This window comes from Coffea eugenioides, chromosome 10 (genome assembly GCF_003713205.1).
Source record: "Coffea eugenioides isolate CCC68of chromosome 10, Ceug_1.0, whole genome shotgun sequence".
Taxonomy (NCBI): Eukaryota; Viridiplantae; Streptophyta; class Magnoliopsida; order Gentianales; family Rubiaceae; genus Coffea; species Coffea eugenioides.
In genome coordinates, this window is record NC_040044.1 from 5,215,727 (window position 1) to 5,242,162 (window position 26,436).

The following is a 26,436-nucleotide window of genomic DNA, read 5'->3' on the forward strand; positions in this document are numbered from 1 at the left end:
TCAAATTTGACATATGCAAACAATTTATTTTTCATAATAGGAGTAGTGATTTTTTAGAATTCCAAGTCAAGTAAATCACAGTTATTTAAGAGTGATTTTCTAGAATTCTAAGTCAATCACATATATTCAAATAAAACAAAAGGTGTAAAGAGTGATGAAAAGTATCGAATGTTGAGAAGGTTGAGAATAATTCTGATTATGGATTTAGGGTTTATAGATTTTTGTTTGATTGGTTGGATCATTGATGCACTAACTGAGTTTCGTAATATTCAAGAGAAGGGAATAGCCAAATAGGTTTTGGGATAGGATTAGGTTAATGAAATCACATGAATTGTTACATGTATCAAATTTTTAGGGTGAGACCTGGTAAGGGAGGTCTTTAAGGGGGTTGAGGATCAGATGCGAAAACCCATATGGGTCCAAAAAAAATTTTTTGAAAGAAATATGGGTCCAAAAAATTGAAGTATATATGATTTTGTCCTACGTTTTCTCTCATAAGGTATCTGAGAAAAGGAATTCTAAATTGGTTTAAATTGGGAATGCCTAACTTATGGAGCATTTTTTTTCCTTCTGACCGTCATATAATAAAGAGCCAATGAAGCTCTTTGATAAGATTCTTTGTCTCCTATCTTTTTTTTTTTTTCCCGAAGACTAGAAAAAATGCACGTACTTTGCACATGTATAAAATGAAAGCCCTTCTTTTACTGAATTTAATTGATGGAAATAGTTTAGAATAATTCCTTATGAATTTAATTAATGGAAGTAATTCAGAATAACTCAATAACTTGTTAGTGGTAAAAGAAGTTGAGGATGTTTTAGGCATGTAATAATTTTATGAAGGGTATATTAGTGGTAAAAGAAGTTAAGGGTGTTTTATGTTGCTAGATGCCTAATCTTCAGTGCGATCTCTTCTTTCACGTACATTGAAGTTTTTTGTCTCTTTTCTTACTAATCCTTCGCTGCACAATCTTATAGGTTCACTTTGCAATTCTAATGGTTTTCTCAACCTGTACTTTGATTTACCATTTATACTGCAAACTTGTTGATAATAACTGCTATGCAACCAAGGACGTTATTCAAGGTCGTTAGCTGAAGTTTTTAGGACGTACTAATTAAAAGTAAGAAATTCGAAACAAGAAATAGAGCTGGTACTCCCCGGAATGATGATCATCCTGGCTTTCGCTAATGTACGTAGGCCTCCAAGACACAACGTTGCTACGGGCCTGTGAATAAATAAGGCTACCAGTACCAGTAAACAAATTACGTGGTGCTGATTTCTTGATGCTTGTTGCATGAAAGCAAAAAATTAGTACTTCTAGTAAAAGGTCTGAATATTATCAAACTTCCACACCTGTATCCATGGGCAATTTTGTTCAGTGTCAATTGCTCTTCAAAATTCCCAACAACACATACATACGATTATCTATTTCACGCTCTTCCACACCTGTATCCATGGCGAGAACTTGAAATACCAGGAGGTCGACAGTCGTTTTCTTTTTTCTTTCCCCTTGGCTTTGTTTATGCAAATGTCATAAAAAAAAAAAAGTTCTTTATGATTGATTGGAGATAGAGAATGACAATCTGTTACCATGCAAAAGGTAAATTAGCTGTTGCACACACACACTCACATATGTTTGTACACACACATACAGAAACATATATATGTTTTTCAGAAGACTGTAAAAAAGAAATTAAACCAAGTGGTTTTTCTAGGATTAATTTGTAATAATAAAAGTGGGGAAAAAACCCGTAGGATCACCCTCACCTCTCCCTATCTACCTACATATATATATATATATATATATATATATATATGTACACACACAAACATACATGTATATTATGCATCCTCTCAATCGTTTTGAAGAAAATTGTCAACACGTACTAGAGTTTAAATCATCAAAAATCTCTTTGCATTGAATTGAAATTGTTTTTATTTGAAGATGACAAAAGAGAAATTAGGCCAAGCGATTTTTCTTGGCCTCATTCGTAACAATAAAAGGAGAAAAAAAAAAAAAACCCAGAGGATCACCTTCACCTCTCCCTACCTACCCTACACCTCTCCTCAACTGATATAAGATGGTGCAGCCTCTAAACTTTCTCTAACTGAGTTTTCAGATTTGAGTATCTACTTAAAAAAATTTTCACCTAAATCCTTCTTCATTTCTCATTTAGAGTCGACAGATTAACTTTCCATTAAATTTTTTAGAGCAATTAAGGTGGAAAGGTCACCACCATTGTCCATCTTACCATTTGAGTAACGCTATCAATTTCTGAGTATACATTTCAATCAAAGGTTATCCTACATTTTTTATTGTTTTTGTTAGTACATTTCCTTTAGCTGTTTATATTTCCTCATGTACTGACATGATTTTTTTTTTTTTTTCCCTTTCTGATCAATGTGCAGCAAATAGCCATCTTCCATTCCTGATATACTGTCAACTTGTGAGTATACGCTGCAACCCAGAGACAATCCAACTATTTTATCATTTTTAGTTGTAAAATCTCCTTTAGCTGTTCAGTTTACCTCTTTTACTGATTGTCAAACACACACACACACACATGCTCACATTTCCACTTTTTGATTAAATCAATTTCTGCATGCATCAATTTTTTAGAAAAATTTCACCACACATACAGGTGAATTAATCTAAAAGAGCACACCATCAGCTGTTTTTAAGCAACTCGTATGCTTTTAAAAGATCTTCCCAAAGCACCACATGATGCAGCTGTGTAAAGTACTGGATCTCTTATTAACCCGCCCCCTTTTCTTTTATTCGGCTATCTCTTGATTTTATTTGATTTTCGAAATTCAAGAAAGATCGTTTTCAAACCTATATTTGCTGCATCACTATTTTTAAAATCCTATGCTTGCATTGAAATGCAAATTAATTTAATTAAAGGCTCTACAACAATATCCTAGCTGGAAATTAATTTCATCTAAATCTAGCGATATGGGGTATATATATGACATGAGTAAGAAGCTGAAGCTGATCTGTAGCCTATCTGTTTAAATCATTTGCTGATACATCAATTTCTCTTGAATGGCACTTGCTTACGCGTTGGACCAAAATGTCATGCAACTAGAATTTTTTTTTTTTTGTCAGCATTATCTTTTCCTTTTCCTTTTTGAACTGGATACACCAAGCATATGTGGCCAAACCATAGGCGAATATCTATTACGAATCAGATGATTAAAGTGTACTGACCATGCTTCTCTTAGTTTTTACATGCAACACCAGTCTCACTGAATCCACGGTGGCCTCCGGAGACTCTGTTGACGGTGTTGAAAATTGGCGTCACAATTTGACTATTGTGTCACCATGTGTACTATAGAAGATGTCACTTTCTCACAATACACATTGGCTTACTCTGTCATTTGATGAATTTTTGTATTTTGTCCAGTAAATTCCAAGCACGAAATTGAAAAACTAGTTTTTGAAAAATAAAGGGAAAATTAATCAAGGAAAATCCTAATTACCATGATGAATTGATTACAACAAGTATTTTGTCACTTTTTGACAAAATTAATTAATTACATAGGACATCATCGTGGAAAATTATGAACTTCTAACCATTAATGAATTAACTTGAATAATTTTTTTCTATAGGTAAAATTCAAAATATGGTGAAGTTCGCCGAGATAGCCAGGGATAGAATGGCCCGATTCTTCTACGGGCTTTTCTTCTGGGCATCAAGAGCACTTTCAACAGCTCGATTGCAGAGGCTCAGAGCACCAAACCGTTGTGACGAGCACATTGGGCTTGCATGCGTGGTGTGCTCTTCGCAACATTGGGTCGTAAAGCAGGGAAGGATTTTCCACTCATGCATGGTAAAATCATGCAATCCTTCTCGCTCCTCATGTCCCGATTCGAGGTCATCCCTCCCATGGCTCTCTTCTTCATCCGCCCCATCGTGGTCACTCTCCACAGACGGTGATCTTTTAGGCACTGAGAGTGGAGTCCACATGTGCAGTGCAGATGATCCAATGCCATGGGAGGAGACCAGAACCTATACGAGCAGAAAACAACGAATGAGGGATCGCGAGCGGGAAAAGAGATGGGATATTCCACCACCACTAACTATATTGAGAGACCATGAAGCTTATGGAGGGCATATACCTTGGAGTCTTCGAAGGGAGTACAGGGATGGAAGGCTTATCCTGCGAGAGATTATCACGGATCAGTTTCATATTCAGGAGACCGTTAGAGAAGATGGCTTCCGGTACATGGACCTCGTGACCATGGGCAACTCCTCCGCGAGCTACACCAATGCAGCAGAGGAGGAGGGTGAGGTGGCACAGGAGAAAGAAGGTAGCAATGTGGAGACAAAATGGGGGCGAGAAGATAGGAATTAGGGGAAACGAAGATTAATGGAGGAAGATTGTTGCAGTGGTTCTTTACCTGAGGTTTCTCGAGGGAGAAAGCTGAGAATGGAGTGACATGGTCGACTTCCCTGACCATTTAGAATATCCAACAAGTATTCTTGTTGGCGTAGGTACTGTGCCAGCATTGAAGAATCGTTTAATTAGTTCACAATCTTTTTTGGCTAATTAAAGCCATCAAATTTGCAAACATTTTTACAAGATTATTACTTGGAAAGTTGGTATTATTCATTGACTGAGTTGGCCATTATTCAAAAAGCTCAGTCTATATTCATGATTACTTGCTATTTATTACATTTATTCAAGTACAAGGATTATAACTGATATATTAAATGCATGGACTGTTAACCAAAAGTGTGTAAAGAAAGATACAAGATATGTGAGCACATAATTATTTCTACATTACAATATGTATGATGTAAAAAAAGACAACACAGGAATATGATTAATTCAAGGAAAATAGTGGAAATTGTACCTTGAGAAGTTACTTGAGAAGTTACAACGAAGCACAAGACATTCTATCCCATTCTCATTCATTTCTTTCGAGCCTTTTAAACATAATATTCATTTACTTTGTTGCAATTTTTTGACAAAAAATGTGGCAAATATGGGAAAAGAAATTACTAACTTTCCCTGATATTTATATTTGTTTTGAATTTAAACCAACTTTTCTGTTAAAGTCAAGCCACAGCAGCAACTCTTGACTTCTTGCTGCAGCCGCAATTCTTGATTCTTGACTGTGGCAGAATTTTGTAATCCCACATCACCAGAAACTGAGGGAATAGCCTCCATTGTTTCCTATAAATAGAAGGGTCCATTGAAGGATTTAACTTGCACCACTCAAGAGAGTAATATGGGTTATTAGCTTCTTGAGTCATTTAGCCCATTCAGTCAAATATTTTAGGCTCTCTTGTTTTGAGTTTAGGAATATTTTTCTAAACTCTTTTGTAAGTGCCTATTGGCCTAGGAACCACTTTCCTACGGTCTTTTGTATATCTTCTTCATAGTAGAAATATTGCTCCTCCCTCGCCCGTGGACGTAGGTCAATTTGACCGAACCACGTAAATCTTCTGTGTCTTTTATTTGCTTTGTTATCCGTCTTTATATGGTCGGTTTTACCGCCTAATTATTATATGGCTGGTATCTACCGCCTATCTATTATATGGTCGGTTATACCGCCTACTTTGTGCTAACTTGAGTTTGTCTATTTCCTGGCCCGGTCCTAACAAACTGGTATCAGAGCTGGTTGTTATATTTTGCAAGACAGGTTCATCTGGTGGGGCCCGTTCATCTGGTGGGGTCCGTCCATCCTGTGGGGCCCACTCATCCTGTGGGGTCCGTTTATCCGTGGGGCCCGCTCACCTTGTGGGGTCCGTTCATCCCCGTGGGGCCCGCTTATCTCGTGGGGCCCGCTTACCCTGTGGGGCCCGCTCACGAGACTTGCATATTTGTTTGGCCAGTTTTTGAGACAAACTTCACGTTACAGATTTTGTGGCAACAATGACGATAACAAAGACGGTTGTCGAGAAATTCGACAGGAATGTCAACTTCGGAATGTGGCAGCTCAAGATGGAGGCCATTCTTGTTCAAGACGGAGTTGATCTAGCGATTCACGGAATCGAGAACAAACCAGAAGAAGTCAAGGATGCGGATTTCGCCGATATGGATAAGAAGGCCAAATCCAGCATAATCTTAAACCTCTCCGATGAGGTATTGCGTGAGGTAGCAACGGAGACTTCGGCCAAGGCTATGTGGGATAAATTGAAAGCCTTGTATATGAAGAAGACAGTCGAGAATCGGCTATATTTGAAGCAGAGTTTGTACATGCTTCGGATGTCTGAAGGTACATCTATACTCTCCCATCTTGATAAATTTGATTCCATTATTATGGATTTGGGGAATATAGATTCGAAAATTGATGATGAAGATCAAGCCCTATTACTGTTGTGTTCCCTTCCCCAATCTTTTAAGCATTTCCGTGATACTATGATCTATGGAAAGGAAACAATTTCGTATCGAAAATTAAATCTGCATTAAAATCTAAAGAGCAGATAGATAGGGATATTACTGGGGAAACTAGTGGGAGTCAAGCCGATGGCTTGTTTGTTCGGGGTAGATCTGAAAAGAGAAACACAGAAAATAGAAGTAGATCCAAGTCCAGACATAAAAATGTGGTGTGCAATTATTGTAAAAAGAAGGGCCATGTTATCTCTGATTGCTTTAAATTGAAAAATAAAGAAAAGCAAAAGGGGAAATTTGTTGAGAAAAATACTGAATCCGCTGAAGCTAGTATAGCAGCTGATGAGAATGATGGAACCATTTTCTGTGCAACAGAAAATAATTTTAGATCTAACAATGAGTGGATTTTAGATTCGGGTTGTTCGTATCATATGTGTCCCAACAGGGATTGGTTTTCAACATATGAATCAGCTGAAGGTGGAGTTGTCTTAATGGGCAACAACGCTGTTTGTAAAGTTGTTGGCAAAGGCACAATCCGGATTAAAATGTACGATGGTATTGTGAGGACGCTCACAAATGTTAGACATGTTCCAGATTTGAAGAAAAATCTCATCTCTTTGGGCACTCTTGAGTCTATTGGGTGCAGGTATTCAGGTGGAGACGGAGTTCTCAAAATTACTCGAGGAGCTCTTGTTGTTATGAAGGCACACAGATCTGGTACTTTATATATTTTGCAGGGATCTACTGTTACAGGTGCTGCTGCTGTTTCTACATCAACTTTGTCTGATTCTGATTTTACCAAATTATGGCACATGAGATTGGGGCACATGAGCGAGAAGGGCTTATCTATTTTATGCAAACGAGGTCTTCTTGGTAGTCAAAGTATTGGAAAGATGGGACTCTGTGAACATTGCATTTTTGGAAAGCAGAAGAGAGTTAGCTTCCAGTTGCCGGCAGTTCACAGGACAAAAGGAACTTTGGACTACATTCATTCAGACCTCTGGGGGCCTTCTCGTGCTCTTTCTAAAGGTGGTGCCAGGTACATGTTGACTTTCATTGATGATTATTCAAGGAAAGTTTGGGTATATTTTCTTAAGCATAAAAATGATGTTTTCCTAACTTTCAAGCAATGGAAAGTTTTGATTGAGAAGCAAACAGGAAAACACATTAAGCGGCTCAGGACAGATAATGGCATGGAATTTTGTGGAGGTGAATTTAATGAATTCTGCAAGAATGAAGGAATTGTTCGGCATCACACCGTCAGGATGACGCCTCAACAAAATGGTGTGGCCGAACGTATGAACAGAACTCTTTTGGAGAGAGCAAGATGTATGATCTCCAATGCAGGGTTGACAAACGACTTTTGGGCAGAGGCGATCAATATGGCCTGTTATATTGTCAACCGTTCTCCTTCTGCATCTCTTGATTTCAAAACTCCTGAGGAAGTTTGGTCAGGTACTCCTGCTGATTACTCCAATTTAAAAGTTTTTGGGTGTCCAGCATACATGCACGTGAATGATGGAAAATTGGAGCCTAGGGCTAAAAAGTGCATTTTTCTTGGGTATGCTTCTGGGGTGAAAGGATACAGATTATGGTGTCCTGATCCCAAATCCCCAAAATTTGTAATCAGTAGAGATGTTACTTTTGATGAATTATCTATGTTATGTTCCAAGAAGGAGTCTTCTAGTCCTTGTACTACTGATAGTACACAGAAGCAGGTGGAGCTTGATATTGGCAGTTCTGGTTCTTCTCAGACCAAATCTTCTATTCAACAAATGCCAGTAGATACACCTGAATCTACTGTTGAAGATAGTTCTGAAGAAGAAGAGTATTCCATAGCCAGAGATAGAGCAAGGAGAGACATTCGACCACCACAAAGATATGCAAATTTAGTTGCATATGCTTTGTCTGTTGCAGAAGAAACTGATGCAGTTGGTGAGCCTTCCACCTATTCAGAAGCAGTTTCTTGTGATGACTCTGCAAAGTGGTTGATTGCGATGAATGAAGAAATTGAATCTCTTCATCGTAATAAAACTTGGGTTCTTGTAAAGCCGCCGTCAGCTAAGAAAATTGTTGGATGCAAATGGGTCTTCAAGAAAAAGGAAGGTATTCCAGGGGTTGAAGATGCAAGATATAAAGCACGATTGGTTGCAAAGGGCTATAGTCAGGTACAAGGTGTTGATTTTAATGATGTGTTTTCACCTGTTGTTAAACATAGCTCTATTCGTGTTTTGCTTGCTTTAGTTGCCATGTATAATTTGGAGTTAGAACAGCTCGACGTTAAGACAGCTTTCTTACATGGCGAACTTGAAGAACAAATTTATATGAAACAACCCCAGGGTTTTGAGATTGAAGGTAAGGAAGACCATGTTTGCTTATTGAAGAAATCCTTATATGGATTGAAGCAGTCTCCAAGACAATGGTATAAAAGGTTTGATTCCTTTATGTTGGGTCATGGTTATTTGAGGAGCATGTATGATAGTTGTGTTTACTTCCGGAAGTTAAATGATGGTTCTTTCATTTATTTGCTGCTTTATGTTGATGACATGCTCATTGCTGCCAAGAATTTGTCAGAAATTCACACTTTGAAACTGCAGTTAAATAGTGAATTTGAAATGAAAGATTTGGGAGCAGCTAAGAAAATTCTTGGCATGGATATCAAAAGAGATCGAGGAGTAGGGAAGTTATTTTTGACCCAGAAAAATTACCTTGAGAAAGTTTTGGAGCGTTTTGGCATGAAAGATGCTAAACCAGTATCTACTCCTCTTGCTAGCCATTTTCGGCTATCTGCTGCTCAATCACCAAAATCAGATGAAGAGGAAGATTATATGGCACGGGTTCCTTATTCCAGTGCAGTCGGCAGTATTATGTATGCAATGGTTTGTACTCGTCCAGATATTGCACAAGCAGTCAGTGTTGTTAGCAGATATATGTCTTGCCCTGGTAAAGCACATTGGCAAGCTGTGAAGTGGATTCTCAGATACTTGCGAGGTACTTCAAATGCATGTTTGGAGTTTGGAAGAAATAATAACACTTTGGTTGGTTTTGTAGACTCAGACTACGCTGGGGATCTTGACAGGAGAAGATCACTTTCAGGCTATGTATTTTGCATTGGCGGTTGTGCTGTTAGTTGGAAAGCTACTCTACAACCTGTCGTAGCTTTGTCTACTACTGAAGCAGAATATATGGCTGTGACCGAGGCAATCAAAGAAGCCTTGTGGTTGAAGAGTTTATTTAGCGAGCTAAGTCTATATCAAGGTGTTACTGATATTCACTGTGATAGTCAAAGTGCCATACACTTGACTAAAGATCAGATGTATCATGAGAGGACGAAACACATTGATGTGAAGTATCACTTCATTCGGGATATCATTGCTGAGGGAAAAGTCCTTATTCAGAAAATCAATACTAAGGACAATCCAGCCGATATGTTTACGAAACCTCTTCCAGTTTACAAATTCAAGCAGTGCTTGGATTTGATTGGTATTCATTGTTGGTGATTTATGCCCATTGGGGCTTATGTGGAGAAGGTGGAGAAATTTTACTATTGTCGATAGTGGTACTCAAAATTATGCCAAGGTGGAGATTTGTTAAAGTCAAGCCACAGCAGCAACTCTTGACTTCTTGCTGCAGCCGCAATTCTTGATTCTTGACTGTGGCAGAATTTTGTAATCCCACATCGCCAGAAGCTGAGGGAATAGCCTCCATTGTTTCCTATAAATAGAGAAGGCCTTTGAGAAGTTTAAGTGCACCACTCAAAGAGAGTTATATGGGCTATTAGCTTCTTGAGTCATTTAGCCCATTCAGTTAAATATTTTAGGCTCTCTTATTTTGAGTTTAGGAATATTTTCTAAACTCTTTTGTAAGTGCCTATTGGCCTAGGAACCACTTTCCTACGGTCTTTTGTATTTCTTCTTCATAGTAGAAATATTGCTCCTCCCTCGCCCGTGGACGTAGGTCAATTTGACCGAACCACGTAAATCTTCTGTGTCTCTTATTTGCTTTGTTATCCTATCTATTATATGGTCGGTTTTACCACCTAATTATTATATGGCTGGTATCTACCGCCTATCTATTATATGGTCGGTTATACCGCCTACTTTGTGCTAACTTTAGTTTGTCTATTTCCTGGCCCGGTCCTAACATTTTCCTGTATAGGTAAAAGTAGAAAATTAAAGAACACTCATGTTAGATACGCCCGATCAATTACCTTATCAATGAGAAACAATTAAACAAATTTTATGCTAATTTGTTTAATCAAAGCATATTCCAAAAATTCCTAGAGTAGTTCACTATTGTATAATTTACAAATTATGCTATTTTATTTTAGTTGATAGCCTTGAAACCTTAGTTATTTTCCAACTCTTACAAATTGTTAAATAGGAGTAATGATAATATTCATAAGTAATCTTCATTATCATTTTGAATTTCTTCAAACTACAAATATTCCATACTAGAAAGAGAAAACAATTACAAGTTTTTTTTAAAAAAAGAAAATTATAGTTCTAAAATTTTGGAGATTGCTGTGTGTGTGTGTGTATTCTGCACACTATTTTTTCATTGCTAGGCCGAAAGGACTTGTGGATCCAAAAATTGTATACGATTATTTTTTTTCCAGAAGGTATCCAAGAGAGGTAAATTAAATTGGGCTGCAATTTTTATCCTTTCAACAAGGTAGTTTTTACTCTTATTAATACTTTATACTAAGGAGAGAAGCGGATCTAAAGAGGTCAATAGGGGGATTCAAAAGAGACTGAAGTGCCCTTGGATTAGACGATACACCTACTAGTGAAATTTCAAAAAACCCTTAATTACAAATACAAGCCCAAGGTTTAGAACTCCTAATCTATGGACTTAATCCCTTCCTAGCGGCCGTCTAAGCTGGGCTGGATTGGTTAAATTGGGCCACAATCGGAATCGCCTGAATCAAGGAACATTGTTTTATTCCTTTTTAGTGTCCCATAAGGGACTACTCACACAAATTATCTAGTTGATGACACTAGCAATAAAAGTGATCATTGCAAAAGTAATCTTTTTAAACATTTTATTTAGAGACATTCATATATACTAGTGCTTAAGGCATACTCTAATGTGTGTGCAATTAACAAAAAATATATTTATCACAATTATCTCTTTAAAAAGTTTTTTTAACGGATTTTATGGGTCAAATTCCATTATAATGTAGATAATCATACACGAAACAAAGATGATGGAAGTAGAGAAAAATATATGGAAGTTGGAAGTTAGCATGAAGAAGTTTAGTTAGTTGATCACTGAATAGATAACTACGTTCTGATTTAAATAACTTTATGCAATTGAGACAAATTTGCCTTTATAATTAAGGGTATATTAGGAATTTTAAAAAATAATATTGTGTGTTTATACCATACCGTGATGCTTTCCCTTTATATATTGTACAGATAAGGGTTAATAGATAATAGAAATAAGGTTAATTTTGAAAATACACCAAATTAACTACAGATTTTATTATTGTAAAGATATGGATTGGAAAAATAGCGTTCTTTTTGTACTAAATGAAAAATGAAAAATTAGATCTTGGTTTAGAAAATGGCTAATTTGTAATTATTCACCTTAAACATAATACAGGAACGATAAAAAGAAACAAAAGTTTTAGAACGTATTACTCATAAAAGAATGAATGTATGAATAATAAACCAAAATCATTAAATAAATAAAGCACTAAAAAACCAAATTGATACCGTAAGGGATAATGTCTTCTTCATTTCATCCAAATCTTATGCTGGTTAAACAAGAAATAGGTTCTCATAATTCTCGTATTTTCCTTCTCGTTCGCTTCTACCAATTATTTTACTCATTGTATCTTTACTAATTTGCTTGTATTTTGCAGGAATTTCATAAATTTCGAGGTTACCAAAGAAAGATTTTATCTGCACATGCAACAGATGTTGTTTCCAAGCAAGTATCTTGATTTAAAGTCCTATCTTTTGCAGCCTTTTACTTATACGAGTTTTCCTTAATCTTGATTTTTTGTGCTTTCTTACTAGACAGTCGATAAAGTATTTCACTGGAGATTCTAAAGAAAGTAAGTATATATACAAATTTCAAAGCAAAACATAGAATCTTTAATCCAATTTAAAAATTGCAAGAATCAGATTTTTATGCATCTAAAAACTATAACGTCGTATAAGTGTGGTGCCCATTTGCATTCAATTGAAAAAGATAAGAGCAATCAAGCGACGATATTTGGGCAAAGCAAAATTTTTAAGAAACTGGGGACTTCTATAGTTTGTAAATATTAATAGAGAAAATAGGGAAAGAGGGAGGGAGAAATATTTTTGAGGGGTTGACGAAATTGTTGGTTAAAATTGCCAAGTTAAAGGAAGAAATTTTCAGGAACTTGAAGTACTCTTGTGAATAACTGGAGTAATCTGCTGAGGTTTCTTTGTTCCCATTCTCGCAACAGATTGATGAGTTATTATCTGCATATAGAGATATATTAGATATCCTGAGGTGCATTGCAAAGTTAACAACGAAAAATTGAAATCTATTGGTAGAACTGTAGTTTTAGATACCTGGGGCGAATCAATGCAGATTAGATGATTTGCTGACTGAGATTGGCCCCTAAATGACCTGCAGAATTCATTTAGCTCACCTGGTTAGATATTTTTGAGAGAATAGAAATACCATATTAGGTTATTCCACATAAAGTCCCCATAATCTAACAGGGATAAAATTTAAGATCTCTGAATCTATCAAATCGAACCCTTTTCTTTGAAGGTCTTCAAGGAACAAGTTGTCTGTGGTATATCTTAATTGTAAATGTATCTTGATCGGCTTGATCTTGTTTGATATAATTTCTTGAACTTCTGAAATTTTGTTTTTGGGGATATAAAAGTATTCGAATGGTTTTTCTTCTTCAAAAAAAAAAAAAAAAAAAAGACCATACGAATGGTATACAAGGGCTTCCTACTCAAGGAAGATTTCTTCCTCTATTTTGATGTTTTGATTGCTTCCTCTTCGAGTGAGTTTTCTCTTCTTATAATCCATAACATGCACGTAAATGTTCCTTATATTCTATGTTTTTTAACATGTGCACATTGCATTGTTTGCAATTTTGTGACACGTTCCATAACATATTAACATGCACATAAATGTTCCTTGTATTTTGTGTTTTTTCAACATGTGCACATTACGTGTGGATAATGCTGCATTGTTTGCAATTTTGTGACACGTATCTATCATATGTTATATACAATCTCCACCGTTGCAATATTGTTCACAAATTTGTGGCACTTATCTATTACATGTTACAACCCGAGTTTGAGTCTCTGCTTTGTTGGATTCCTCCGCGCACTTATCGTGCTAGGGTCGGGTTGGGACGTCGGGCCCGGGCCGCAGGGGATTAGTCGGGCCCCGTAAGAATTAACCCGAACACCTCTGTATTGACAAAAAAAAAAAAAAATCTATTACATGTTACAATCTCCTCCACAATTTTTGTTTTACTAACGCATTTAAAGTACATCCAATCGCTTTTAGAATGCGTAAATTAAATTTGGTGTTTCAGATATGTGCAACAAGTACATGTATTGATTGCATGTAAAATTTGCTACTGTATATTTTTTGTACTTCATTAATAAGTGTTTATGATATGCACGTGCTTAATTATATAGTGCATAGATGTTGGGACACGTTTTTCATGCGGTCTAACAACCTTTCTTGATGTGCATTTTTTTGTTAATGTGGATAGAGCAAATTTATCTTCTTCTGAAATTAATAAAATAAGGTCCTATTTTTTGGGTCAATGAGTCGTGAAACGTTGACAAAAAACATGTTCCTCAATAAGTTATTTCAGAACTACGAAACTGTTCTGAATTTCACATCTTAGGAGGCTTTTGGGAACCTGATAAATGTTCAGGTGTATACGTAAACATATTGTTCAAGAAGAAATGGATTAGAAGCTTCGTACTTGAGCCGACATAATAAGACCTTGGCACGACCAAAGATAGTAAATAGCTTTCAAACAAAAACAGCCCAACTTGATTAATTAAGTCCAAAAATTCACCATTAACAAAGTTTTAGCTGATCAAGTAACATCGACGGGTAACTAGTTTGCCAATTAACTTTGTCTACTATTTTTTGGATTAAAACTAATTTATACTTTGAACTTACATTATATTTTCAGTTTAATTTATATCACAAATTTTAATTTTGAACATTTTACACCTTAATCTTTTGGATTTGTTCCATTTTCCCTCCGATCGATAATGGCATTAGTAAAATTCATGAACTAGAGGGCCATATCCATAGCACGCTTTGTTTTGTATGATGGATAGGGCCATATATATAGTCCTCTATTCTGCTAGTTTAATTAGTAACAAAATTGAATTTAAGTTGAATAAGCGAGAGGTTAAGATGAAATGTCCAAAATCAAAATTTGTGGTGAAAAGAAGTACGAGGGTGTACAGTGGAATTAGTACTTATGTCAGTATTACAAGGAAAAGATTTCTTACTAAACTAGAAAAAAAAACTCTCATGTATGTTCAAGGCATCAACAGATTGAGGAGAAGATATTTTATCATGGCTTGATGATGAAGGTGGCAGAATGCAGGACAGAACAATATAGCTCTTCTATCCGTCCGTAACAATTTCCGAGGTTTCTACATAGATTTGTGGATGACGAAGTTTACGTTGCCCGATTGATTTGATCAAGGGTTGAGCATCATCCTCCCTATAATGCTAAGATGCTGTACAGCTGCTCCTGGCTGCCACTGTAAATAGTCAGAGCCCATGATTGGCCTGCTGCACTTTTCTCCGTATCGTGCTGTACGAAGTTCGAAAACTCTCTGCATAATTTTTGGCAGTTGAGGGGTACGAACGTCGATGATTCTGATCACCTCATCGGCTGTTCCATCATCCTCTTCACAAAAAAACTCCAGGGACCCATATCCACATCAGGGAAAAAAGAATAACTCATGACACCTATGAAGTTACTTTTTACTCTCTTTTTTTTTTGGTCGTTAACCAGTCGATTAGAACGGGTGTAAAACTCAATTCTTGAGATGTTGATTATTCTTTCATTTCTTTGACAATTTGGGAGGAGGTATAGTATTAGGATAAATTTGAAGTCCTTGAGTCCTAACATCTTGCGCTTTAAAAGCAATGATTCATGTCAAATATTGTGGCTAACTATGAACACAATCCATTTAGGAAACTTTGCTTGAATTTGTTGAATCAAAACAAACAAGATGTAAGCATGTCTGGTCGCAAATTAACAGAATCTTGTATAGTCGCAAAATAAGCATGTATGGTCACAATCCATTTTAAAATTTTTATTTTATTTTTAATTTTTGGGTCAGAGAAGATATATAATGCAATGTTGTACTATTAGGATTGATTAGCCGATGAGCAAGTAATTTAGACTAAAATACATGATGGGATAAGCTTTTATTAGGCAAGAACAAAGTAAATAACATATAATTCCATGTCTTTTTGTAGCAATGTGCAAAAAGATGATGACCCCTAAACAATAATTACAAAAGCTCCAACTTCATGACATAAAACTAGTTCCCAATTTAAATAAATGTGATTTTCATGTCATTGATCGATGATGTGAAGTAGTGTCAAACTTCTTCTTCTTCTTATTCTTTTTTTTAAATTTGTTTGTGGGTTTGTTTAATGAGAGTCTAGTTTTTTAGAAAATTAAAACAATGATTGTATCTTTCTTAATTTATCAATTTTTAGGCATTTTAAAATATTACTAGCAAAGCTAGCAATAATCTAAATTGATGGCTAAAGCCTACTCGGACGACATAATTTTGTGGTAGTTTTGATTACTGAGCGTTCTAAATTTGTCTCTTCCGTACTTGGGCAGAGAGATAGGTTTATCCAAATCAAATTTATGGGAAGTTGGGCTTATTGAAAATTCACGTGCTTATACATTACTTGACTGCATGTGTTATCGTTCCTAAATTCATAGAGAAATTGCATTTCGGTCTCTAGGCTGTTTTGCAGTTAATCTATTTTGGTTATAGGCGTGGAGAGGATTTAATTTGACAGGAATCTTAGTCATTGATGGGTTATATAGTTCAATGATTTCCTGATTAATCAGATACAGATGAATTTGAAAATCAGGAACTGATTAATCCTATAGGTTCACTTTGCAATTCTTACTTTGATTTACCATTTATCCTGCAAACTTGTTGATAATGACTGCTATATATGCAATTGTAGTTTGGCCAAGTTGGTTGAAGTGGTAGGATCTTCTTAAAGCAGGTAAATTAGGTTTAATCCGGCTCCCTTGGTATCAAGGAGAAAATTGGTTGTATTGGTAGGTTGTGCAGTACAAACTTGGGACACCTTCAGCTAGCATTTGTAGGAGAAACTTGAAACATCTCCTTCAGGGACAATTTCTGAAAACTTCAGCATTTGTAGTTATCATATTCCAATTGAGTTGGCAAACCTCCATTTGTCCTTGAACACATGGAGAACATATAGGTCCCTAAATTCCATCAGTTAAAGTCTACTACTGGAAAGTTGAGCCACCTGATAGTTAGTCTTCTTAATATGCTTCCACAAAACCCATAATCTTGTCAGTCTTGGCCCCTAATGATTGGTTGAAGGCTTAATTTATAATTAGTTTGATGAACCTTTCTTAGTGCATGGTAGGCTGCATAGGACAGCTCGCAGTGTTTAGACAATCTGATGTGACCCAAATTGTTGATTGATTCTGCACTTTCTTAATACAAAATCAGTCTTCGCTTCCAAGATAAGATGCTGCGAATCTCGTTTGATTAATTCAGGAGGAGTCTGTTAAGTTTTGTATCAACTGCAATTAATCTTTTCTTAAACTAATGCAAGTCCAAAAGGACTTTGGAATCGAATAACATGACATGAAGATGCAAATCGTAGGGCGCAAGGGGTAGGATAAATTCCAGGCTTCCAGCGTCAATAAAGTGCAATGATGCAAAGACTTGGCATAGTTTACAAGCATACACACGGTAACAAGCTTGGATGGTTGCATACTGAAAAATAAATTAGGTGATGCAAATCAAAGACACCAGAGCCAATTTAATACTCAGAACCTACAAGCTGATACAAGTCAATCTTTATGCTAATACCTGCAGCTTAAACCTGCATGATTCTTTATATGAACTTCTCTGAATTATTGAGAGGGATGGGATTCTATAAACCATTAGTCCTGCACGAATGACAAGCTCTAGAAGCTGGTTGATTTGAAATGACATTATTGTGGGTAAAGTAGTCCTAATATGAAGGCGTCATAGGTAGTTGATGTGATAACTTTACTACTTCAAACAAGACACATATTATAGGGTGGGGGAGACAAATCTATTTTGGGTCCCCCCAGTTTCCTGTTAAAAGAGTACTGGACTTCAGGATGGCTTCATGTTAGTCAATCTAATTAACAGAAAGCCATCAACTCATGAGAAGATTGGCACTTTTCAAAATGCTCATCTTTCCTTTTATGCTTTACATCGAACTTTGCAGTATATGCTTACACTTGTAATTCAGTAATTAGATTCGCTTCTTTGTTTGTAGAAATGACAATCCCTTCTTTCGCTTTTCTTCTCTTTGTCGTTTGCGTCAAGTCATTGCAGTGGGCATTCGGTCCATTTCAAGAAGTCTGGTCGATCAGCTGCGTTTAATCACTTACTGTTGAGCTACATATGAATTATATACACATATGAATGTATCTATATTCCCGTTGAAGACATTTAAATCACACTTCTTAAGTTCCAATCTTTACAAGAATCTGATCAACTTTAAAATTCTATCAATTCAAGGGTTTAGTTCCTCGGAAGAAACTGTTTGCATATGTTACCCTTGCTTTAAATGAAATGGCGACCGTACGTATGTGTTTGGATCGAAGATTATTTCACTTTATTTACACCTTATTTACACATACTAATTTGATTGCATCATTAACATATTTTTCAATCACCTTTTTATCTCACATACATCATATCAAAAAAAGTATTACAGTAAAAATATCTCAAATAATTTATAATCCAAACACACCATCGACATGAGACTTGTCAAAATGACGAACTTTCTCCTTTGAACATCAATTAAATGTAATTTACGTAAAAGGGCTAATTACCGGCACGCTCGATCTGTGATTCTTCTTATTCTTTTCTCTCTTTTTCAAAATCTCTCCAAATTATTTCAGAAGATATCTTTTTTCTTAACTTTTCTCATTAAAATTATTTTTCTCTTCTTCTCTTTTCTTTCCTTTTCTGAAGTCCAAGATTAGGCTTCTAGGCCATAGAAGTTTGCTAATGCATGACCTGTGACTATTCAGTATTTTCAAATTAATTGTCAGCCGGCAAGTGAGAGACTTGGTTAATTTGTAGGTCCACCGAAGGGTTGGCTGATTTAGATTTAGAAGTTTGAATTGGTGGTTGGCTTTCCACAGCGTTCATGGCTAAATAAATATTGGGGGACGTAAGCAACAATTAAAATTACCGTGGAATTTGATCAAGCAACCCCTCCCTTACACACTAACTTTTATTAATAATCAAAGCGTGCAGTTTTCACTAGTAGTTCAAGATACAGCCTGAATGGAAAACCCAAAAGGTTTAGGTGATTAATTAGTCTATTAGTTCACTTATAATCGAAATAATGAGAGATAAATGCTACTCCCTCTGTCTCATTTTGACAATTCTAACTCTTTTTTCACACAGTTTAAGAAAAAGTAATTAACTTTGTTGGAAAAATAAATTTAGATTGCTATTTTTCTAAAATACCTTTACATTAAATAGAGTACAACTTTATATTAATTATTCATGGAAACTTGAATTGATGTTTTTTGAGAATTTGAATTGATGGTCAAGAAAGAATCAATCCTCATTTTATATTAAATGGGGTAGGTTATATTCAATAATAATCTATATTAAATAAGATAGTATATACTAATAACAACCTATATTGAATAAGAGTATTTTAGAGAAATTAAAAGATAACTACGTATTTCAATTGGAAAGTGGACTATAATTTGGGACGGATGAAAAAGAAAACAGGACTATCAAAATAGGACGAAGGGAGTATTACGTACACTTATACTTGAAACTGTTTTTGGTTATTTGTGAAGAAAAAATGAAGTTTATAGAGAATCACCACAGAGCAATATGTAAGCTATCCTCTGTGATTGCACCTCAACTTCACAAATCTAATTTGAGTTTTTGGAAAAAAATTTTATTATCAATGATTGAAGTGGTCTAGTGTCACAATCAGACAGCTGCTAATTAGCCCTCAAACAAGTTGAGTTTTATTAAAGTACCAAATGAGTACAAAATACTAGTGGATTATAGGGATCATACTATTAAAATGGATGAGGATGAGGTGTGGAATAGACTCCAATGTGCAACTAGTGGAATTTGTATAATCAATGGCAAGAGCTGACTTATCCCAAAAGAATCAAAATATGAATCTTAGGGAGAATCATGAATCAAGGATGCAACTGCAGGAGCATTCTAGTCCATGGCCGGTGAACAATCCATTGAAAAGGAAAGTTCAATTTGCACTTTATGAGCTAGCACTAGTGGTCAAAGCAGCCAATATGGCTGGCTGGCATTGACAGCTGAATTAAAGACCAAAATTAGGAAATTTGCCAGATTCATCTTACATACCATGATCGGATTAGTAAGAGAAAATCAACTTGTCTAAGAATACCAAGTCTAAATTATTGAGTTCAAGAAACCAAGGTTTTGTTGGTTCCTATGTTATTGCGTGTGACATTATCGAATACTTTTAGCTAAACATTACGTTCTAATCATGCAAATATCAAATCATCTGCATGTACGCATATGTAAAGATGTACAAGTTTTAGCACTACAGGTGTGAGATCAAATTCTATTTTGCTCAAATACAATTATGGCTCAATGAACAGATTGTAAAATGTCTCCTTTGTATGCCCTTTTTTCTTTATCAAATATAGATTTTTTTTTTTACTGTGTTACCCATTTCCATTAAATAGAAGCATCACGAATCAAAGCTAATAATAGTTGAAAACTTGAAATAACATGTAAGAGTTGGTAGCATTCACCAACCAGATGCGCAGTATATCTTCGCAAAATATTCTATTCATATATCATATTATTCGATTTGGGCACCATAAATGAACAGTAAGATAAATGTTTGTGGAAACGTGATTTCCATGGCTGACAAGGTCTTCCATTCAACTAGTGCATTTAGGTCAGCTCCAAATTAATCTTGTTACTTCTGGTTTCTTTTTCTTTTGGATTGGAAGGAGGTGGTCAAGCACAATCTATTTGTGTCACTATGATCATTACCTCGCTTTTGGGAGTTTTTTTTTTTCCTTTAAAATAAGATTACAAACAATTAACACGCCAGAGCAATCATAACTTGACAACATACGAGCTAACTAGCAAATTTTTATTGTTAGAAGAAACCATTGTGAAACTTAAACTCATAATTTATAATTTCTGATTTTTGGGATTTCGACTATGATTATTATTAGATTAAGGTCTCATCCACCCATTGAATCAACAGTTAAATACGGTAGGTAAATAATGAGGCAACTTTGATTTCCTTTCTTATCTTTATTGTAACTGGGAAGGAATGGTACAAATATTATTAATTAGTATAATGGTTTATCGTAACAGGCACAACGAGTGAGACCATGGTGATTGCAAAAGTATAATAGTTTTCTAAAGGAGCCAAAATAGTATAAAATTAACGGAAGAAATGTTCAAAGAATTATTATGTGATTCAAACATATAAAAGGTTAGTACCGCAGTAACTGTACAACAATCTATGAGGAGGAGGTTTTTTTTTTTTTTTTTTTGATCTTGTAATCATCCAAACTAATCCCTTATGGCTGAGCAGAGTCTATCCCTTAAGGTGCTCGCGTTAATTCGGGGAGAGTCGAACCGTGGTCGATGCTGTAAAGACAGACAACACGACCAGGTGAGCTGCATCCGAGGGGTCTATGAGGAGGAGGTTGAATATTAGTTTTTTTTTAAGCAATTCCAAATTGCACCTTTTGATAGCATAGCATCCCATTTTAATTGAATAGTAAGAAAAATTGAATAGCATAGAATTGTAACGTCTACCCCACATCAAAAATTTCGACTCTAGATAATACTACCAGAAACTTGCACCACTAAAAGGGACAAAAGAAAAAAAATAAAATAAAAGAAGTAGTAGTTGGTATATGGCAAATCGTAAGACGAAATCCAGACCATATAAAAACTTCTGGGCTATTCTTGATAATCCAAGGACGGACAGAATAAATTATTAGCACTAAAAAAATGGCCACCGAATGCTTCATGCTTCCAAGTTTCCAACATTTTATAAACATCTAGCGAGTGACCCGTGCCTGCTTATGTGAATAGCAGAATCCCTGAGGGGAACTTATATATAATTGCATCTTGAGATTGATATCTTGGATCCGTTGTCAACACTATTGACCATTGAAGAAAGAATTTAAACTAAAAAAAAAAAAAGTGATCAATTTGCTTGAAAAAGAAGAAGAGGATAAGAAATTCCAACCTTTACACTTTCCTGTTGGTAAGAAAACAAATTCAAAAAGAAAGATGAAGAGTGAAGAAGGGTAACAGTTAACAAAGGAAAAGACAACAAATTGGTACCAAGCAAAGTAAAAAATAAAATTAAATGAAATTAAAAAAAAAAACATCACTTTTTCCAAGACATTATGGTTGCTTACTTGTTCAAAGCATTTTTTTTTCAGTTAGATTCATTCTTTACTTTAAACATAAATAAAAACCTTTCTTTACCTTACTGCTCCTTCCCCTTGGAAACTTTCCATTTGGATTTCTTTAGCTCTGATTTCTTTCTATATATTTTTCTTTCCATATCAAAGCCAGTTCAACACAGGAAGAACTGAGAAGTTTCTCATTCTTTCTCTTAACGCGTACATAATTTTTTTCTACCCCTCTTCCAGACTCCGGACACCTTCTCTGTTTTCTTGTCAGATTTAGTTTTTAGGTTCAATCTTATTGGTCTCTGATTTAAGCATCAGCAAGTTTTGAATCCCTTTTCTTCTGTTCTTATAGATTTGTTGGATTTTCATGAATTGATTCTTTGTTAGTGATTTTTGGCTAGAGTGCTGTGAATCTTGACTTGGGTTCTGGCAAAATTTGGTCAAATTCCTCAGGCCTCTTTGGGAGTGCTATTTCTGATTGAAAACAATAATAAACGAGCTGGTCCATTTTGGCCTTTTATGAAATCTGAAATCTGAGTTTTGTTAAGGGGTGAACGCTTCAGTCTTGATTTGGTTTTTTGGTAAAAGCAAGAAAGATTGTTGCTTTTTCATCCTTTTGTGGAGTTGGAGGTGATTTGAGTTTGTGGGCTCGAGGAACTTGAGGTTGGTTTAATGTGTTGAGGTTGTTCCATGGCTGTGGAAGATTTGGTTGAGATCAAATTCAGGCTTGCTGATGGTAGTGACATTGGACCAAGCAAGTTCAGTCCTTCTACAACTGTGTCATCTCTAAAGGAAAAGATAATTGCTTTATGGCCCAAAGGTTATAATTTACTGAAATCTACACAAAATTAAGTGCTAATTTTGCTGTATTTCATGTTCCAATTCTTTTGGTTATTTATACTTTGATGTTTTGTATTGGGTTCTATCTAAGCTATGAAATTTTGTTTATCCTTTTGTATATATATCCTTTTGTAGATATATATCGTAGTTGATTTTGCTATCTTCAAAATCTGGTGTTGTTTTGTGTACGTCGCTTTCATGGTTTTCCATTTTGACATGTTTGTAAGACGTTTCTCTGATGAAGGATTTCATTATGCGATTCTCCCTATTTTTTGTTCTTTGGCTTGTTTAATCTTGTTCCTATTGAGAGTTCTGCCTGTAACTATCCATGGTATGACATCCAAGTTCGTTTCATAACCTAGTTAAGCTAATTTCTCCAAATCTTTTCATACATTATCTGCATTTCGGCTTTCTTGTCTGACTTAAAACTTTACTGATTTATCCTCCTAGCTGCAAATCACTTGGCCCTCAGGCACAGGCAGAAATATAGACATACAACAAAAATGAGTGACAGTGGAGGGGTGGCAGGTTTAGCCAAGCGTCTTAAGTTGAACAGAGCAACAAATAAAAGGAAACTCAGGCTATCTCACCTTCCTTCAGCCACTGAAATTACTCTATCATCTTCAGTACTGTACTTCCCAAATCCATGTTAGACAAGAAGTGATATTTAAGCACCTGAAATTCCTTCACTTAAAAAAACCTGAAAGCAGATATTTGAAGTTGTAGACTTCATCTTCAGTGGTCCTGCTAACCTGCCGCTTAAAATTCTCTCTCTTATTTCAACTAAAATCTCAAGAACAAGGTCTTCCATAGTAAGATATTGGTGTGCTAGATTCATAAGGAAACTTTACAAACTTTTTTTTGTGGGATAGCTTATCATGTTATCGTGATATGTGCTAAAAGTGATCATATGGTTTCACAGAAATTTGTCTATTTCACACTGTTATGGATGATGGAACATGTCAGCTAGATGTGAAATCTGGCATTTTAGTCAACATTCATAACCTTGTCTTCACTTCAGCCATATAATTATTGCTTTTGAAGATGTTATCCCTGCTGTATATGTAATCTGCTTTATATTATATGAGGTGTTATTGTACATTCTTTTGTTTCCTGCTTCTCTCTTATTCAAGATTCATCAAGAATCAAAGCTCATATGGCAGCTTCCAGTTAAAGTTTAAGAAAAAGTCTTGGTTGAAAGGTATATGTAGGATTATGTCCATCAATTAATACCTTTTGGTTTTCATTTTACCCTTGTTCTCTTTCATGTGTAAAAAGCTGAAGATAAAGTTCATTCTCCACCAAGGGTGTGTGGAAGGACACTCCTGTTGTCCATACGGTATTTACGTTAGAAGTAAGAGAAGGGCATTTAAATTTGGCTCTACGCTTCTTGCAAAAATTGTTTCAGGGTGTTGACATTTTTGTTCTTTGCTTTGTACTGTTATGTGAATGATTATCCATCCAATGACTGTTAAATTGATTGTTTTGTTAGATTATATTGAAGGTTGGACTGAATTTAACAATTTTTAGTTGAATTTAGTGAGATTTCGTGCAGAAGGAGAGAAATATCATAATTCATGTAATGATTTTGTGCCTTTAGTGTAAGGCTTCTGTTTCTGCAGCAGGAAGTCTAAGTAATATTCATTTGAGTTATATGATGATATTTTAGGCTTAAGTCTTAAGATTTGATAACTACTAAATTTTCAGCTGCAATTTTCATCCTCATAGATGTTTCGTATTGCAGACAAAGAAAATGGACCAAAGACCACTAATGATTTGAAGCTTATTAATGCTGGAAGGATACTGGAAAACAACAAAACACTTGCAGAATCTAGACTTCCAGTTGCTGAAGTCCCTGGCAGTGTCATCACCATGCATGTTGTTGTCCGTCCTCCTTTAGCTGAGAAAAACACTGGTAATTCAATCGATTATGTTGATATCTGCTGGCCTCTATCAAGTTTATAGGCATATAGATTTTTCTTCCTTTCTCTATTTTCTTGTTGGAGACTATTGAAAGCCATATAATTTAGCAGAGCGTAAACCATACAATATGCTAAACTGAAACCGTAGACTATTACCTTGATGGAAATGGATGCAAAAGTTGAGAACCGATACGTCTTCGGCTTTTGTTTCAATGACGGGTAAGGCAGTCAAGTTACCTGCGCCTGTCTGGTCCGATCATTTAGCCCAGAATGCACTAGACCATCATGTTTTGCCCTTCCCCTTCTTCTCAACTAACATGCTGGCCTTTATTTTTTTTTTTGAGATCCATTTTCTCCTTTTGTCTCTTTTCTCATCTCGTCTAAGCTTTATGTTCTCTCAGTTTGAAGTTTATAGCTGCATTCTTAAACTTTCTTTGTTTTATTGGGATATATCACATTGTAATACTTAAAAGTAGTTGCAGTTTGTTGGCCATTCTTATACCTGTTGCAAGATTACTTTTCCATGTGGACCTTCATTTGCTCCAACATTTGCTCCAAAGTAGAACCATTAAATGCAAAAAAATTGCTGCATTTCTGAACGACTTTGAACAATGTAATCACAAAACTTAACTCTTAGGGTGCCTTTCTGGAAAATAAAATTTAGCTCAGAGCTACTGGCACGATGGACAAACAATTTCTCTTTCCTTGAGGAAGTGGGGAATCTGCTGATCTTGCTTGATTCCATTTCTTAAGCAAGAATTTTCGTATATTTATTGTTTTCAGTTAACATGGAAGTAGCAATAATGCATTCGCATTCATTTGCATTGCAAGGAATTTCTTTGAGCATCCTTTACCTAGAGAGCAAAAAAAAAAAACGATGCTTAATGGATCTTAGCCAAATGACTGACATGAGATATACCTCCGCAGATAAACTGCAGGATGATAACCCAAAGAAAGGCGGGTGTGGATGCACAATTCTGTAATCCATCGGACCGGATAAGGATCTTTTCAGTTACATTTTAGTAGCTCCACAAGTTTCCACTTCTACCGGGTGCTAAGTCATAGTTGAGATTTTTGGGGTGTTCCTGCAAGATTCCAAGACCAGCTTAAGAGTTGTATGGAGGACTGCAATTATGGTTATGGATTCTCATGTCGACCTTGTTACTGCCAATGTTGGCGTTCCTTGCATTTACACAAGCAGCACATTAGACAAGAAAGTTATCACTCTATTGGAGTGGATACTCGTGAATCAGGATATATAATAGTGTTTTGGAGCCCAAAAAAAAAAGTAAGAAAAAATTGAGAAGGAAACAGATTATAGGAGGGAAAAAAATTATTGAATGACTTACTTAGTTTGCTTGCTTTGATTTGGTTTGGAATTTTTTTGTTTCAAAAGATTTTTTAAAATTGTTAAACAGATCTTGAAGCATTTCAGCACTTTAACCTCGCTCGTTCTACAATTTGTTTTCCTTGAACTCTTTTGTTTGGGAAAATGGAGCATAAATCAACAGAAAAATACAAAATACTGGTTTATCAGCCTTAGCTGTGATTGACGGAGATGGAGATGGTTGGATTGGACGGCAGGATGGTAAAATAGAAGGGATGATAAATAGGAGATGATGCTGGGTGCAAGACGTTCCATTTAT

The 26,436-nt window shown here is 35.6% G+C and overlaps 1 protein-coding gene across 1 annotated transcript; it reads left to right on the forward strand.

The window, feature by feature from the left end:
• Nucleotides 1-22,077: 22,077 nt before the first annotated feature.
• On the forward strand, nucleotides 22,078-26,227 carry LOC113749464 (membrane-anchored ubiquitin-fold protein 6). Its single transcript, XM_027293212.1, has 3 exons — nucleotides 22,078-22,848; nucleotides 24,613-24,783; nucleotides 25,718-26,227. Exons 1-3 carry the CDS (start codon nucleotides 22,719-22,721, stop codon nucleotides 25,771-25,773), a joined length of 357 nt encoding a protein of 118 aa, XP_027149013.1. The 5' UTR covers nucleotides 22,078-22,718; the 3' UTR covers nucleotides 25,774-26,227.
• The last annotated feature ends 209 nt before the right edge of the window (nucleotides 26,228-26,436 follow it).

Excerpts from the sequence above, each read along its gene's own strand:
- LOC113749464 (XM_027293212.1), top strand. The coding sequence starts at position 22,719 with ATGGCTGTGGAAGATTTGGTTGAGATCAAATTCAGGCTTGCTGATGGT. Across the intron at positions 22,849-24,612 it reads AATTGCTTTATGGCCCAAAG|ACAAAGAAAATGGACCAAAG; the intron begins GTTATAATTTAC and ends TTCGTATTGCAG. Across the intron at positions 24,784-25,717 it reads TTTAGCTGAGAAAAACACTG|ATAAACTGCAGGATGATAAC; the intron begins GTAATTCAATCG and ends ATACCTCCGCAG.